Below are 17,438 nucleotides of genomic sequence, written 5' to 3'. Positions count from 1 at the left end.
TCAGAAATTCAATATATTCCATATGGGAGGCTTCCAAGAAAGTCAGTGTTGCCATAACAATGCTACTTGTTTAACTGCATGTTTAAAAACAACAAAACACATACTTGCTGGTTTGAGATGTTTTTTTTATTCATTCAGGAACTGACAATACCGTCAGTAACACTATTGAGCATCTGCAAAGACTGCCACTTCCTGTTTAGATCCAGTAACTCTCATCCGTTAAGTGTCCATTTTTGATCGAGCGAGTCTTATTAAGACTTCATAGGTGGATTACGCTACACGGGTCTGGTCATAAAATAACATTTATTATGCTATATGTAACAAGACGACAAAAAAAATGTACACATTGGGGTGTGGTGTGTATGGGTGCGTGTCCATCTTGATCTCATGAACAAGGAATCTGCATCGTGTCATCGTTGCCTTCATTCTTTCCGCACGGCTACACAATAGACACGCACGCACGACTGAAAATTAAGATGTGCTCAAGGCTACGCGTTGCCTTGCGAGCCACACGCTTCAAATTTCCCGTTTTTTGTTCTCCGTCGTTTCAAAAAATTAAATATTCCCTTAAACGTGGTCCTTTAAATGTCGAAGGCGTTTGCCTGTCAGGGTGGCCACCTTGCCACCAAGCTGTGGCACATCTAGAGGTAGAGGAATTAGGAAGTGCCAACTGTAGAGAGGGCTAAATTATTTTTCATTTAAATTGGGGGATGCTGGGAGTGGAGTGGAGGGGGCGTCGGTGAGGGGTGCGTGCCCGTCCTACGCCTGAAACTCCAGGCCGAGACCCAGCTTGTGGCCGCCGGCGTTGATGTTCTTGCCGTCGAGGAGGGCAGACAGCGTCAGCTTGATGCCTGAACCAGACGCACAAAAATAAATAGTGACTTTGATGCCATCTTGTGGCATCTAGGTGTCAGAACTATGTTGAAGTGACTTGAGGAACTTCACATAGACAAAAGCATTGCTTTGCTGTCATCTTTGTGCCAAGGAATTTTGTTAAGTGAGTGGAGAAGCTTTATTTAGACCGATGTTGTGCTCAAAATGTTTGTCTTTAAACCATCTTTCCAGTTCAAATGAGTAAGAACATAATTCAATGTAAAAAAAATTGAAACATGCAGCATGATTTCATGTTTCAATTCATTGTGCTGCCCCTTCACCACTGGGGGCAGTATAACCGTCATACAAACCCAAGCCACAGAGATTTTCCGCAAACGGGTTTGCCAGTTTCACTAGATTATAGGGGTGTGCCAAAAAATAAAAAATAAAAAAAAATAAAAAAAAGATTCATAAAAGAATCGGGATTCTCATTTATTAATTTAATCGATATTTAATATCCAAAAATCGATTTTATTTAAATTAGAAATGAAGGGGAAAAGGCAGTTGTAGCCCACATGCTGTTTTTTGTGGAAAAAAGCACTTACAATACAAAATTAATATATGTTTAAACAAAAATAAGACACTTTAATGTCTCTACTAGATTACATATAAAAACGAGTGTTCTCACCTGGCTTGAGAGTCTGCGTGTATCCCAGGCCTATGAGGCTGGAGTTGTTCACCTTGGCCTGTGAGAGATGACAGAAGAATTAACCAAGCATGTCAAAAAATTGCATTGGGAGGATGAGAGGTTTGTTGCCATTTTATATTTCTGCCAGTAGGGGGCACCTGAAGCTGACTTGTAACCCTGCCTTCTTGTGCTTTATTCATGTTCAAAGTTTTGTTCATGTGCTTCAGTTATAGCTTTAAAATAAATAAATAAATAAATACATAAATAAATAAAAACAGCAGCTGATGTACTCTGCTCATAAAAAAAACAAACAATTATGGCAAATAAGTTGTAAAGGACAGGACATTGAATTGTGTAGATTCTGCTAGCGGACATTAACTTTAACTCCCTTATAAAAGTGTTAATATTTCTTGCTATCCATGAATCCTTCTGCGCTCTCTGCCATGTTGAAACTTTAATAGTTCTCTCAACTCGGAAACTCTGGTATCAAAATAAATTCACAGTTCTCCAGTGGCGAATACGACATGTTCACGTGCAATTTTCGACTCGACGTGGTATTTACCATAATTATGATATCCCATGAAGGCAGCATTAGTAGTTCCCGGTTTTAGGGCAAGTCATTCAAATTTGCTACCATGGGCCGGCAACATGCAATGATGAAAATCTTTCACTAGTTGTCGTCGTCCATCTATCGCATATACAAGGATCAAATTTATTTATTTTTTTTTTTTTTTTTTTTTTTTTTTTTTTTTTTTTTTTTTTTTTTTTTGAAGAGCTCAGAATTGTTCATTCGGTAGTCTTACCGATTCAACGTCTTGTCATCATTGCTCTTTTCCTTTTTTTTTTTTTTTTTTTTTTTTTTTTTTTTTTTTGTGTGTGTGTATGTGTGCGTGCGTGCGTTTGCGTGCGTGCGTTTGCGTGCGTGCGTGCGTTTGCGTGTGTGCGTTTGCGTGCGTTTGCGTGCGTGCGTGCAAATACGTATAAATTTATACTCATTCATTCACCTAAAACCTTATAAATATCCCATTACCCTTCGCCTTAACCAGGTACTTCAGAATCTTGCCAGAGTCGTGAGATTTAAATGGTCAGGAGACCAGAGAAAAGGTCAGAAAAAAAAGAAATAAAGAGAAAAGAAAGGTAAATCAAAGTGACATCCAGCACCGACCAAACACTTCCTGCCTTCCCCATGATTACAAAATCAAAGTCTTACGCCAACCCCGGAAGCCTCTAAATTCCAGCAAATTTAGCGAGATCTCAAGAGCCCAGAGGAAAAACTAAAGAGAGGAAGGAGGGAAGGATCGATAAGGCAGAGTGAGATCAATAGAAGCCAGTACATCCAATCCATCAAAGTGAAGTCCAGCACCAACAAGACCCCTCCTGCGTGGTTACAAAACCGGAGTCTTATGCCAACCCCAGAAACCTCATACTTCTAATAAATTAAGATCTCAAGTGACCAGAGGAAAAACTAAAGAGAGGAAGGAGGGAAGGATAGATAAAGAAAAGTGAGAACCACAGACACCAGCACCAACTGATTCAAGGGGCTGTGGGAGGGAGAGGGTACTTCTGTTGAGTTTCAGTAGATGCTGGTGCGACGGATCTGGCATGCATAAGGACCACCACCAAAGAGAGAAGCCGTCAACCGCGGTCCAGCAAAGCGAGCACCCCCCCCCCCCCCCCACCCCCCCCGGAATCCCCAGGCCGCGGCAGCACCAAGGCCACCCCCAAGCCACCCGAGCGGACACCGGTCAGCGAGCCGACCCAGATACCCGGAACACCCCCGCCCCAGCCCCGGCCCACACCCCCGAGCCCAAGGCCGCAGAACGAGGCCCAGCGGGCCCCCACAGCGCCCCACCGGTCCCCAGCCCCCATCCCCCCACGACCCCCCCGCACCCCACCCAAACCCGCCATCCACCACGACCCAGGCCCCACCACCCCCGACCCCCAAACCCCCGAACACACCCCGACCCCCAGCACCCAACCCCCCACCCACCCATACCTCCACCCCCCCCCCAAACAAGCCGCCCCCCCCCGACGGCCGCCACCCCCCCCCCCGCGAACCCGGCCCCCCGCGAGAACCCCCCACCCCCCCCCGGAAACCGGCACCGGGCAGCAGCGCAGAGAGGGAAGATGTGCACAAGGATCAAATTTAGTTGCCAACGGACAAAATTTGTAGGACAATTAAAAGCCAAAATGACCCCAAAACGGCTGCTTTGACCCAAAATGGCAGGCTTCCTGTGTCGTTTCTGTAATGGCTTCTTGACTATTAATGATAGTCATGCCTACCAAATAACATCTTAATTAAACTGGCTTCTAAGTTGAATGACTCCTTAACCAAACAAAAGTGTCCGCCGTCACTTACGGAGAAGGACGCATCTGGATCAATCTGGTACTTGGCGGCGATGCCAAAGCGGGTGTTGCTGTTGCCGGCGGTCCAGGCCAAATTGACTGCCGTCTCCAGCTGCTCGTTCACCTTCTGGTAGATGGAGCCTCCAAACTCCGTGCCGTCATTTCTGCCGGGGAGCAGAAATAAAAAAATAAAAAAATAATAAAAAAATCAGAATTTGCAGTCAAAATCTTAAGTGTAAAAGTCTTTCCACGCCAGGTGGCTGTACAAACTGGATACACTTCATTTGACCTCATCAAGACACAAAGCTTAGCTGCGGGGGGTCCCTGCCTACTTGGCCATAACCTCCCCCCCCCCCCCCCCCCCCGACTACCCACTGAGTGGCATTAACTGTCTCGCCCTTCCAATCAAGGGGCTTTTGCTTCTTTTCATTGGGCAACGAGTTCGGTCTCACCTGCAGCGTGTTAAATCCCATCGCCCGTGTAAAAATAACTACAAGGCACCCAGACGTAACTCAATATTCCTCCCATGCATGATTGAAATAAATGGCGCTAGATGGTTGAAACCACACTGAGCACTAGCACGTCAAACGCCAAATCTAAGCAGATCTGTCGGACACAGGTTAGCAAATCTATACGACGGTGTGCATCTCGTCAACCTTACACGTTGGTATGCAGCTGGAACTCGTCCGTCTTGTAGCCAACGGCGAAGTTGCTCTGGGTGATCCGGTTACGACCCGCCTCGAATGTCACCTGGTAGCCGGCCAGCCAGCCCTCGAAGCCCACCACGCCGGCGCCGTGCACGGCCGTGCCATTGATGTCGTAGTTGATGTCGCAGCCCAGGTTGATGTGGTCACACTTGTAGCCGGTCTTGAGCTTGCCGCCCTTTTTGCTATAAAAGGGCCCAGAGTTCAAAATGAGCAACGTGTAAACAAAATACTAAATTTAAAACTAATACATTTGAATGAATTGATTTGTTTTTAGCCCGGTCAGAACAGAACATCTCATTTATCCAAAGAGCAAAAACATTTCTAACGATCAAACAGTTTTATTGCAAAAAAAAAACAAAAACAAAAAAGCCATCGCCATGTGCACCAGCAGCAACAGAACAAGCTCTGCACATTTCTAATAATAATAATAATAATAATAATAATAATAATCGATTAAAAAACGAAAACATGTGCAAATCTAATTTATTAAAAAAGTTAAATCATTTGTATTGTATTTATTGTATTTTAAAAAAAAAATTAAAACATTTGAAATACATTTAAAAACAAAACTAAAAATTAGAAAATTTAAATGACATTTTTATTCAAAAAAAAATTACAGTTTAATACAAAATAAACGTATTAAAAACAGAAAAAAAAGAAAATAATGTAAATAAAGCTGTAAAATACATCTAACTCATTTGCTCCCAAAAACGTATAAATACGTTCTATTTTAAATGTTTTAAATGTCCCAAAAACATATTTATACGTTTTTTGTGTGTGTGTGTGTGTGTGTGTGTGTGTGTTTTTTGTTGTTTTTTTTATGCTAGCACATACAGAAGGCTTTAAAGCAGCCTCTCAACTGCAGAGAACGGGTAAAACAATGATAGTAATTAGAAAAATGGCCAGAAGTTGCCAGCAGAGTATAAGAGATCAACCAGGGCCATGTTGAAAACAAGCTGTTTCCTCACAATTCTAAACAGATTTGTGAATAATGATGAAACTTAGCTATATTCTAATGCTAATTGCTGCAAAACGGAAACAGATAGAAATATACTTTTTTTCCCCCCTGATGAAAGAAGAGACTAATCTTTCTTTTAACAGGTTCCATGTTTTTACAGCAAAAGAACAATATTCTGTGGGCCTTGCAAAATCAGTAAAAATCTAGTAAAACAGTCGGGAGTGAGGCGGGTTGCTTCAGTGAAAATGGCTGCGAGTGAATGAGTTAAAAGTAAATGTCTTATACAGTTTTTAAAAATGTTTTAAATACAATACAAAATAAATGTAAAAATCAAATACACTAAATAAAAATGATTAAAAAAAACATTTCCTTGTAAAATACAAAAAAACAATATACAACAAAAAAAATAGAAATATATTATAATAAAATGAATAACACGGAAAATCAAATACTTAGATAAAAATAAATACTAAAAATAAAAAAATCACGGGAAATAATGAGTTGTAAAAGACAGGACATTGAATTGTGTACGCTACGTAATTGTGTAGATTCTAAAAACCTGCTAGCGGACATTAACGCCCTTATCAGTGTTAATATTTCTTGCCATTCACAAAGACTTCTGCGCTCTCTGCCATGTTGAAACTTTAATTGTTCTCTGAATTCAAACTCTGGTATCAAAATAAAACAATAAATAAAATAATATACAAAAAAATAGAAATATATTATAATAAAATGAATAACACTAAAAATCAAATACTAAGATAAAATAATGCATATAATAACCACAATCTCAATTTCTTGCTTAACTGAGTTTACCCGGTGTTTGGTGAGAAGGAGGAGTCAAACGTCAGCTTCAGACCCTTAGCCAACTGCAGAGAACGATCACAAGAAACATTTTTTTTTTTTTTTTTACTACATAAGCTCAACTGGAAACAGCAGCAACAATCAATCAAACGTCCATGCTGCATCTTTGGTTTCCTGTGCACCCACCTGGTCCTCGATGGTGATTTCAGTGCCCAGCGTGTTGTCGGTGTTCCACTTCTCCGTGAAGGTCAGCCCGTGCTCGGCCCACTTGTACTTGGTCTCCAGGGAGCCGGCCACCTTGCTGGTCTCGGTGTTGGCCGAGCCCGTACTGGTGAATTCCTGTGCATTAGGATACCTTTTTAGAATGGGAATGTGGCTACAATGACAACTACTAGAATTGGCACCTTGCCCTAAAACATTTTCAGTCTGCTCAGCTTGTGGTGGCGGCGTAAAATAATCTTATCAGGAGTGCCGAGGTCTTACCAGCCCATTCTCAGACTTTGTTTTTAAGTCAAGCTTGATCAGCCCAAAGCCTAAGAAGGAAACAATGAATAATTATCAAACTCGGAATGTAATTTTGCACCAGGGTCTTACTGCTCACCGTATCCCTTGGTGAAAACATCCCGGGCGGACTTTCCTAGGTCGGCGTAGGTTGGAGGTACGGCCATGATCTGCAACGAAGGGTTTTGCATGATTAAGTACAATAATGTCCATGTAATGTGCAGCTAATTTAGTCCGCCATCCACAAGTTTGACTTCAAATGTGTCGCTTTAAGAAGCGGGGCCTGGTCTGGTGAGTGCCGTGGGTGTAGGCTAATTAGCCTGTAGCGTTAGCTGGCTGTTAAAAGTCTGCTTGTTAAGCAACTCGGTGTAAGTTATGCTATCGGGTGCTCGTGTAAGAATGTGCTTATTATTTTTTCAGCTCCGTTTGTACAATAAACAATAAACATTAACATAACAAACGTACAATAAACATTGGAAAGTGCACTGACGGCTGTAGTTGCAGCTCTACTGTAGAAATTCGCAAAAGTTGATGGAAAGTGAATGGCTGTCAAAAACTTTAGCTCTTTTAATGCTTTAATGCTAATCTTTTTAGTGCTATATTTTAATTTAAATGGGTTTAGCTTTGAACCGTATAACCTTTCCCTACAAATCGTAACCATGGGAACAGCTACCTCTCTTCAGATTTCTGCACGATGTAACTTTTGAGCAAGCTCTTTCACCATTAAACGTAGCGTTACAACAGAACTGTCGTTTCCGTGCTTCAACAGTCACGCAGGCAATGTGATAACACTAAGATGCATTATGAAAGAGGGCATGCTGACAATGTGTTCCCACAGGTGAATAGTTGCTCCATGATTATCACCAACTTGAGAAGGAAGAGATCTTGCTGTGTTTGAAAATCGCCTTCAGCCAACAACTGCACCCTTTTCCTCTAGTTATTGTCTAGCTAGCGTGGACAAAATCCAACTGTGACTTCCTCATGTAATAATTCATGTGATCTTCCGTCTGTTTTGTCACAATAGATTCCAGGTGAGTCAAAAAGTCCTTGCGGGCCAATAAGAAACCTGAAAGATCCTTGACTCTGCCTGCAATCAAATTCCAAGGACTTCAGTGAATGTAAATTGAGGATTCCTACTGGTGCAATGGATTGGATACAGATTGTTTGCCCTCTTTTACAACCACTACCACTAACCCAAAAAAAATATTTGGTATGAAAAGTGTTGTTTTTGTATGACAAGCCAATGATGACCCAAACAAGATATTGGTGATGAGTCGTTCAGTCTAATTAACAGTAGCTACTAGCCTCCAAGGTGGAGAGCGGTCAAACGACCACCTTTATCTTCACTGTAGTAGACAATTAACGAACTGTTAAGTTATGAACAAGTCAAAAGGTAGCATTCCCGAAAAAGTAAGGCTTGGTTGCTTCTACCTAGGATTCGTTCGTCCTGAAAGTGACAAACGACCGCATCGTATGTCATTAGCCGTCAAGCTAACAGTGGGCCTAGCCTCGTTAGCCCCGTTCACCTCTACAGCTTAAAATGCTAAAGCTACGAGCTAACACGTATGACACACAACAAATACGTAACTGCCCCCCAACCCAAAGCTGTACCAGCGATTTTGGACTTTCAAATCCGTACCTCGGTGTGCGGTTTCCCGTCAGGAGCGTGTGGACCGTCACGGAGAGAAGGGAGGAGAAAGGATGAAGAAGAAGAACGAGGAGGAGGCGGCTCCACGCAGAGCACGTTACAAGTCACGTAACACCGACAAAGATACAACGGTGGGGCAAGATGGTTCCCCCCGAAGTGAAGTTGCTTGGTCACACAGGTAACCAAAAGTCTGTAATTTATTCAGTATTTTATATTCTCTTGACATTGTAAGTTAATAACATTCAAGTCATGTTATTCGAATACACACAATTGAATTTTGATGTTTTAAATTGACACTCTAAGAATATAAGTGACTTGATAGTATTGAGTCGTGTAAGTATTACAGTATTTTTATTTTCATTATTTGTATTTCAGTGTCTTGCTGACGATCGCGATTTTGTGTAATTTAACACATGTCCAAACTCGATTGAATTAGCTGTTTTGGTGCTTCAATTTGCCAAGATCTGCCATTTAAGTTAGTTTTTAAGTCTGTAAGTATGCTGTGAACTTGTGAGCGAAACGGCCCGATTATCATGAAATGCGCCGTCATCTAAGCATCACAAACGCACTAACCATGTTTAATATTGCTTGTTTGCTAATGAGGAGATTGCTAATGACTACGTGACGGATTCACAGACCACATGCAGGAGGTGAAAATCCGTAGCCCATGGCCTGCAAAGCATATAAAACTTTTTTCTTTTTCTTTTTCTTTTTTTTTTTTACTTTTAACCATCCCACATGCTTCATTTAAACATACTAAAACACATGTAACAGAGCACACTTTTTAACAGTGACGGGCTGTAGGCTTTGTCATGACTGGCGTGTCGCTGACATTTTTATTATGTGCAAAACAAACACGTATTTTCCATTGAATTAGCAACCTGACTAAAAACTGGTAACATACTATTTTTCTGGCCTGTTGCTTGAAGCAAATAGATGACGTGTCGATAAGTAGTCCAGTTTTCCATTTTTTTTAAGAACAGTTATAATATCTTTCATGTTTGGCCTTTCAGAGCAAAATGCACAGACTGCAGCTCCGCCTCAGCTCACTCCAACATAGTTCCTTGACACCAAGATGCCACAAGATGGTGGTAAAGCACTACTTTTGTCAAAATGAAGCTTCTCAACTCACTTTAACAAAGTTGAACCAAGTTGCCACAAGATGGCGTCTTCGACTTCAGCTATACAGTAAATGCTTAATAATATATTTATTTTCTTTGCAGAGTTTCTCAGAAACAAAAGCCACAGGATGGCGTCGAGGGAATGCTGCCAAGATCATGCGGCGGCTTCCTTTGCTGCAGGTGGCGAAGAACTTGCACGGTGAGTTGCACGGCACCTTCTTTTCCTCCCCAAAATTAACATAAAAATATATTTCTGCGCTCATTACGAAGATTATAATGATTAGTTTTAGAGGTATTCATTTAACAAAATATTTATTTTACAGTATAGATATTTTAGAACTAAATCAAAAGTGTTTTTCCTTATTTTTTATGTGGCCGACGAAAGGATGCTGATTGTGAACTATGGTGTTGTGGCCACCAGATGTCAGAATTGTTGACTTTAGTCACAAAGTCGTCGGTTTTTATTCACTGCAATGTTAATATGTGATTGATATATATTGTAAAATATTATAATATCATAATCTAAAAATAAATGTTTTGCGCTATTGTAGAAGCCTCTAGTTGCTGAAAATAGAAAATAGTAAGCAAAGTCTTTCTTTACGCTCAATGACAAACATGGGTTTTTTTTCACAATAATTAACTTTTCTCTTATCAAATATCAAATTTTGTTTAAAATTCTATTGAGCTAGCATAAACAATAAACATTTGAAAAACATATGCTGTTTTTAATACTTATTCTATTAATGCCCAAACCAAATGTAACATAAAAATGTTTTCAAATAGAATAATAATTAAATGGCTAAAATTAAAATGGTTTCAAACTTTGTATTTGTTTAGTTTTATTTAATTTATTAATTTAGATATATATATATATATATTATATATATAATATATTTTAAAACATGTTATATTTTGGTGTTTATTTTATATATACAGTACTTGATCAACATTAGGCACCACTTTGTCCACGGGACTTAATTTTTTCTGGAGAAGGATTAACACGCCAAACATTCATAAGATTAAGAAGACATGTTGTCAGTCACCCGCGGTGGCTTTTATAATAAGCATGCCACTTTAGTACACTGAATATTAAATATTCTCACTGGAGGGAAAAGCAACATTTCTGCGAACTTGTGCAAGTCAAATGTATCCCCCCCTCGATAAGCCGCAACCCTCATCCTCTTTTTCAACTTGGTTCACACATTTTTGTCTTTATTGATTGCTCTACTTTAGCCACATTTTGACGTAACATCAAATGTGTTGCCATTTATTTCCAAGCTATGCTCTTGTGTGTGATTAATGAGCGGTTTTAAGAAGCTCACTAGCCAACAGCGTGAGTCACAAAGCGGCTCCGGCGTGATGTATTCGGAGAGATGCGTCTCTCTTTCTTCTTTGCCCAAAGTACACAGCTTGTTGTCGTTATGTAAATACGATGAATAAATATGTCATTGATCCGCGATCCCCTGCTCCCATCTGTGTTTCATCGCCCTGTTTCACTGCAAATGCTCTAGTAGCAAAAAAAAAAAAAAAAAAAAAAAAAAAAAGGGTGAGGGTTGGGGTGGGGGGGGATATTAACTGTTTTCTTTTCAGAGGACATTTCAGTTTTGTTTAATTATACTGTTGTGTAGATATGCGTTTTGAGCATGGAGGGCTGTCAAATTCAGGATGCAATCTAGGGCTGAATTATTTAGGCAAATAATCTAATTGATTGATGTTTTTTTTTTTCCCGCTCAATATTGGGATTGCAATTTTATATGCAACTAGAATAAGTACAATTTCTGGAAAAATTGTGTCGGAATGCTGAAAGCTGAATACTAAGATTTGAATGCATGTGGAATGCTTATGATGTAAATTGAGAGATAATTTATTAAATTATAACCTGGTTACTGGACAATGCGCTTTACCAACTGTGCCACCGAGCAGTATCAGACACCTGGTAATGATGATAAGTTATATGTATGGAAGTGGGCGTGGAAAAAGTTCAATGTCTGTCCCATTGAAAATGAATGGGGAAAAGTTGATATTGAATGTTAACTTGTACAAATACTGTAAGTAATGTGGAATCAGACGATATACCCCGGGAAGCGTGAATTTTTGAAGCTAGTTGAAATTTGAACAATGTAAATTGGAAGTATTATGTGGGAGTTGTTACACGGTAAAAAAGTGTGGAGAATAAAAATCACAATAACATATGTGGGAATGCTTCAGCATTCCCACAATTATACAATACAAATGTCTGCTAAAATGCACTGAAACATGCGACAAAGGCGCCAGTTTCGGCCTGGACTGGACCGGCCATTCGAGAATCTCTTGAAATTACCGGTGGCCACTACGCCATTGCTCTATGGCCAACTTGCCGTAGGTTGTCCGCACCTGCATTACCGTAACCCAGGGATCCTCCCAAACGATGCGTTTTCAAAATAAATTCACAAAGCAGATGTGATGTGTGATTTACAGCATGTAGCGATAAATGCGTCTGTGTCTGTGTCATCCCCTCCGATTTCTTTCCTCATCATGCGGCGGGTCACGCCGAGTCTAAACTGCTTTCCCGGTCTTCCCCTCCGTCATCCGGACTGGAAGTCTTTAAACCAGAGTGTTGCAAAAAGGCCATTGATTTTGACAGCAAAGATTTAATACAGCAAATGTTTCCCATCCGTGAATGTTTAGAAGGAAAACATTTATCGTGTCATCATCGGGGTGCAAAAGTTGCTTGGATCCTGCGGCCATGCCGGGACATCATTGCTGTGACCTTTGATTGCAGCAAAAAAAATTCCAAGGCCCAAATAACTAACACAATGTTTTTGTTACATGTTTTTAGTCAATAAAAATTGACTTTTTTGTTGAAAATATGTATACGGTAAACAGCTCTCCATCGCTGGAGTTGCATTCCAGACAAATCATGAAATAAGTGAAACCCACGATATAGAAATACCCTGCATAAATATTCTCTAGACATGTTTTTATAACATTTATCAAGGCACTTAAATTTGAATTAGTAAAAGAAAAAAGATTACACATCTCCAAAAAGTCCAGTATTTTGCAATCCACTAATTTTGAAAAAGACATGCTACGATCCTAGAGCCATGCCGTGACATTGATGATACTTTCGATCACATGTTGTAGATTCTACAATGTAGAATGACAAAGAAAGTCTAATAATTCAGGCTTGATTTCGTTGTTTGAGTTCAATTCGTCAAAATATGAAAAGAAAAATTTGACATGATTGCTGCAATCCTTTGATCACACATTGTGGGAAAAAATGTCCAATAATTTGGAATGGATTTCATTCCCTTCCTGAGTTAATTTTTCATTTTTCATAAAAAAATAGGCCTATTTTTGGTTTAGAACTATGACATTTAATTTGATCTTATAACCGCCTCACATTCCATATAAAGCAACCCTACAGGTGTGTGCAGCGGTAACGCAACAGTGCTTATCTTCACATCTCTATACCTAACCAGCTACGTTTCCTTCATGAATGGAAGATACATATCTCCTATATACAATCATATGAAATCCTCCCGCAAGCTGAGTGGGAGTCGGCGTAAGTCAGACCGCCGTGACATTTTCACTGGCGTCTGATTTAGCGACAGGAAGGACGCCGCTCTCGCTTCTTTTTCCCGGCAAAGTCAACCACATGTCAATGCCACGCTGAGCAAAACAAACAAATAAAAGATTTATTTATTTAATTTTTACTGTGCTCGAACTCTCCTGGCTTCCACTATTGGTTTCCAGTTGGTGTCAAACAAACAAGACATTAACTGAGTTTAACTGAGGGAAAAAATATGTGCATGTGTATGTATTTATAGATATTTTATTTTGTATATTCATAGGTATACAGTTTATTATTCTTTTGATGTTATTTTGAATGTGATATGCTTTTATCGGTTCATTTTGAAGCCACAAAACAAACGGTACGTGCTACATGCAAACATAACTTGTCCATGTTATACAATCTTGCGCTTGGAAATAATAACGTTGTCTTATTATTTTAGTGTATTCTGAAAGCTATTACGAGCTAAAATGATTATGTACCATAGCTTTAATTATGATTGTTAATAACTATGATGATAATCAGAAAGGCTTGTGACGTGCTACATGCTAAGATAACGCATCGTGCCAATATATTGTTTGTAAAAAAATAATAATAATAAATAAATAAAAAAACATAAGAAAAAAAACTGCCCACTACTCATTAGCAGGGACTGCTAATATTAGCAGGGACGTTAACAAAAGACTTGTCAAGGCCAGTCCACGGCAATTTTATAGACCGCTAGCTAAAATTTTTATGTATCGTAACTTTAATTGATTGCAATTGTAAGCCTAGTCGGAAGCTACATGCTAAAAGAACTAAAGAACTAGTCCATGTTACACATATAACGTTTAGAAATACTATTTCAGTGTATTTTTTTTTAAAACCACACATGACCGAGCGCTAAAGTTAGCATCAATGCTATTTTGTGTAAAATGCAAGTTGCCCAACCCATCCACGGTGATATTATAAACTGCTAAATTAGGCTGTCTTTCGTTAGATGTAGCATCCAAGTGGCTATAATTTGAAATTATGCATTGTGGCTTTAATTATGTTTGTTTTCCATATTTTTGATCATTAATGATTGTAACATGGAAAACTCATGCGTTGGCGCAGAAAGTTTTTTTTTTTTTTAAATTTCTATTTTGTATTTTTCACCTCAAACTATCAAACCACCACACGGAGCCTCCCGGCGTGCGTCCGAGAATAATCAAGCAATTTATTCCGTTTTGGACCCCCTCGGGTGTCCCGCTGACATCAAAGGGGCGGCGTGGTATCTCGACCCGAGACGCCCCGCCCGGAGACACGGCGCACCGAGGAAATTTGTGATTTCACGACTCGACTTTACGCCGCTACACCTGGCAGGTGAGGGCGCATATTCGGCTTTTGCACGCATTTTAATGTATCTTAAAAACGTCCACTTCATTAGGTACACTATAACTGAGGTGAAAGCCTGGTCTGGTTTGGTAGTTTGTTCATAAAATAATAATGTAAATGTGAACATTTCCATTATGAAAAAAAAAGAATTTAAACTAAATAACAAACACTAAAAAATAACTGTACCCAAAATGTACTTACGCTACAGTGATTCTTCTTCTACGATGTATAATCAACCTTAGCTTGAATTTAGTGGCGCTACCTAGTGGCCAAGTTGAAGATTTCTGGCTTCATCTATACAATAGTAGGTCAAAATTTAATTAGATAAAATATTGTTTTATTATTTTTACTTTACTAATTTTCACACACTAAACTTCTTGGAATAAAGTTCCTCAAACATATTTAAGTCTATGAGATCTAATAAGAGCATTTTCGGTCGAAAAATAAAAAATGTTAACTTTAACACTAACAATTGAAAAAAAGACGCTGGTTTTATCCGCTAACCTTCTCAGAGTAAAAAGTATCTCAAACGTGTATTTAAGTCATTACGTTCTGTTCCACCGCTGCCTATAATCTGGTCTGTCAGAGCTAATTGCAGCGCTTGTCCAATGTATCGTCGTCGTCGTCGTCATGACAACGCCACTCCTCAAAAGTCAGATGATATACTGTGAGAAGGGACGTTTGTAAGACCAAGCGGACGTTTCTCGCCGCTGACCGGCCGTCGGTTTTGGCCGTCTTCTCCAGTAGGAGAATCTGTTGATGTTTTTGTTGTTCTCATTATGGAAAAGTTCAAAGTGTGAATGATTGTGATGTATCAACACGAGCTCATGATTGTCAAAGTTTATAAAGGGATTGTTATCGATTTGAGCAATATTTAGAAAAAAAAAAAGATGCTTTAGCTAAGGGCAAGACTTTGATGGCTACGTACGTATGTGTTGCTTGACTCGTCACCTTTCACCAGGTCTCACTTCTTGATTTTGAATGATATGACATCCGAAAGACAGGTTAGTCAGCGGAAAGTACGATTTTTGTCAGCCGGAATCAAAACTAAACCGCAATATAAATCTTTCAGAATTGTTGTTTTCGTGGAGAAAGAAAATTATTCATTTTGGACAATATCTGACTCAAGATCATCAAAGGTGGCACTACGCCGCCAGTCAGTCGCAAGTTTCGACCACTCGTCTACCAACTTGGAAGGATTTTTGTTCAATGCTGGATAGCGCCAGATCTCGTTTTCATTTTGAGTGTCATGCAATCAAAGATACTCGGGTTTCTGAGGCTCAAAAGTCTTTCAAATATTTCTACATGTTTTTCTTGTCAGGATTTCACTAACTTCAACTGATTTCTAAAATTTAAAGAACCTGATTGATTTTGAGTCACGCTGCTTGAGAGAGACCGAGCAGTGAAAGATGGGGGGGAAAAGGAAGCCTGAAGACACTAGCAAGAAGAAAAAACATCAAAGCTCGAGGTTTGGTTTGGAGGACACAAAAAGAAGAAGACACATGCTTGTGTCGTCTTTTAAGGTCTGCCAAGAGTTTATTTGTTTTGGATTAATGTAATTAACCCCCCCCCCCCCCCCCCCCCAAAAAAAAAAAAAAACTGAACCAGCCCAACCCCCTCTTAACACAGTGGAGATTCCACAAACATCCCAGTAGCACCACTCGATTATATTTGTGCTTTGTGCGGCTGGCCGAGTACGTAGCTACTTTTGGGTTGTGTCCAAAATAACATTAAATACAGATTTAAAAATGCAAGTTGGCTGTATAACTCAGTAGACACTTTATTAGTTACACATTCTGCTTTTACAAAGATAATAATGCTCTATTTTGACTATACCTTTTTTTGAATACAAAAAATGGTTGATTAAAATTATATTGATTATATTACAAATAGATTTTCACACTCCCCCTCCAATATTTTAATAGTTTGTAAATACTTTGTAATTTGCTATACGTTATTTTTTTTTAACATTTTTTTTCTTAAACAGCTGTTGTGTTCTCACTGTCAATATGTTGCAATTATATAAATGAAAACTAATTCAATTTAATTAAAATGCTTAAACACCAGTCAACGTCAATGGAGTAGAAAATTAGTTCCGCTGCCAATTTGTGACTGTACTGTTCTTACAGTATAGGAAATATAGTTGGAAAGTCAATTGAAAAAAATGTATATAAGAATTTAAGATAAAATACAAATAATGTAATTAATGGAAAATAAATTATTAGAGGTATCAATTTTAACTTTACATTCAGTAATTGGTGTAGTACACGTTTTTGCCTGTCAATGACCACATTTCACCTCTAGAGAGCAGTGTAGTCGCCTCGCCTGTGCTCGTCGTGTGGCGTCTACGGCTGACTTTTACGCATTCAGATATACATTTTTGATATTTTGTCCATTGAGGTCAATTGAGTGTTTGTGCTTTCATCGGTTGTCTACATGGCAGTGTGTGCAGCATATGTTAATCCTTGATCTTTCCTACTTACTGCAAAGCATGGAAACAATCTTAAACACACACACATTCGCACACACATACACCGTAAAAAAGCCAAACAATGATCCATCATCGGCATCCACATCCTCCCGCGGGCCACATCAGGGCGCGTCGCCGCAGAAAAAAAAAAACTGATTCCAGATCAGGCGACCGACAGCCATCTGCGGGGCCCCCTCGCCACTAGAAAGAGACCACTGTGGACGCCACATTTAATAAGAGCCGCCCGCCTTCTGTCACAGGGAGTGGAGGAGGCTCGGTTTGAGTGCGCTCGTGCTGCAAAATGTCAGCTACCAAGTCTTTTAAAGTCACGGCTTCTTGACACTATTTTGTTGGTCTCCGCACGACATGCCTAACAGATTTCATGTTGCTAAATGAAACCGATTTCAAGGGCTGATTTTTTCCCTCCAAAAATTGCAGGGCTTGTGTATACTAATGTTAGTTTCCTTCATGAG

At 39.5% G+C, this 17,438-nt stretch overlaps 2 protein-coding genes across 3 annotated transcripts in view; one reads left to right on the top strand and one right to left on the bottom strand.

Moving 5' to 3' along the window:
- Window positions 1–108: 108 nt before the first annotated feature.
- Window positions 109–8,623, bottom strand: vdac1 (voltage-dependent anion channel 1). Its single transcript, XM_077505152.1, has 9 exons — window positions 8,457–8,623; window positions 6,918–6,987; window positions 6,800–6,849; window positions 6,503–6,655; window positions 6,329–6,381; window positions 4,509–4,736; window positions 3,861–4,011; window positions 1,502–1,559; window positions 109–851 (listed from the first exon to the last, which is right to left on the bottom strand). The coding sequence occupies exons 2-9, from the start codon at window positions 6,982–6,984 to the stop codon at window positions 760–762; spliced, it is 852 nt and encodes a 283-aa protein (XP_077361278.1). The 5' UTR covers window positions 6,985–6,987; window positions 8,457–8,623; the 3' UTR covers window positions 109–759.
- Window positions 8,424–17,438, top strand: part of tcf7 (transcription factor 7) — a 51,278-nt gene continuing 42,263 nt past the window's right edge. The window contains exons 1-3 of one of the 2 annotated variants that reach the window (XM_077505146.1): window positions 8,424–8,643; window positions 9,479–9,556; window positions 9,689–9,785. The gene's annotated coding sequence lies outside the window, so the exon portion shown is untranslated. Of the gene's footprint in view, window positions 8,644–9,478; window positions 9,557–9,688; window positions 9,786–17,438 lie in introns of those variants that run through there. The other variant, XM_077505148.1, reaches the window with a different exon arrangement.

Source organism: Festucalex cinctus, chromosome 18, assembly GCF_051991245.1.
Source record: "Festucalex cinctus isolate MCC-2025b chromosome 18, RoL_Fcin_1.0, whole genome shotgun sequence".
Classification (NCBI taxonomy): domain Eukaryota; kingdom Metazoa; phylum Chordata; class Actinopteri; order Syngnathiformes; family Syngnathidae; genus Festucalex; species Festucalex cinctus.
This window is presented reverse-complemented; position numbering and strand designations above follow the sequence as displayed.

Coding starts and splice junctions, on each gene's coding strand:
- vdac1 (XM_077505152.1), bottom strand. CDS start 6,984: ATGGCCGTACCTCCAACCTACGCCGACCTAGGAAAGTCCGCCCGGGAT. Junction 6,382..6,502: donor AAATCACCATCGAGGACCAG/GTGGGTGCACAG, acceptor CGTTCTCTGCAG/TTGGCTAAGGGTCTGAAGCT. Junction 1,560..3,860: donor ATCCAGATGCGTCCTTCTCC/GTAAGTGACGGC, acceptor CATCTCTCACAG/GCCAAGGTGAACAACTCCAG.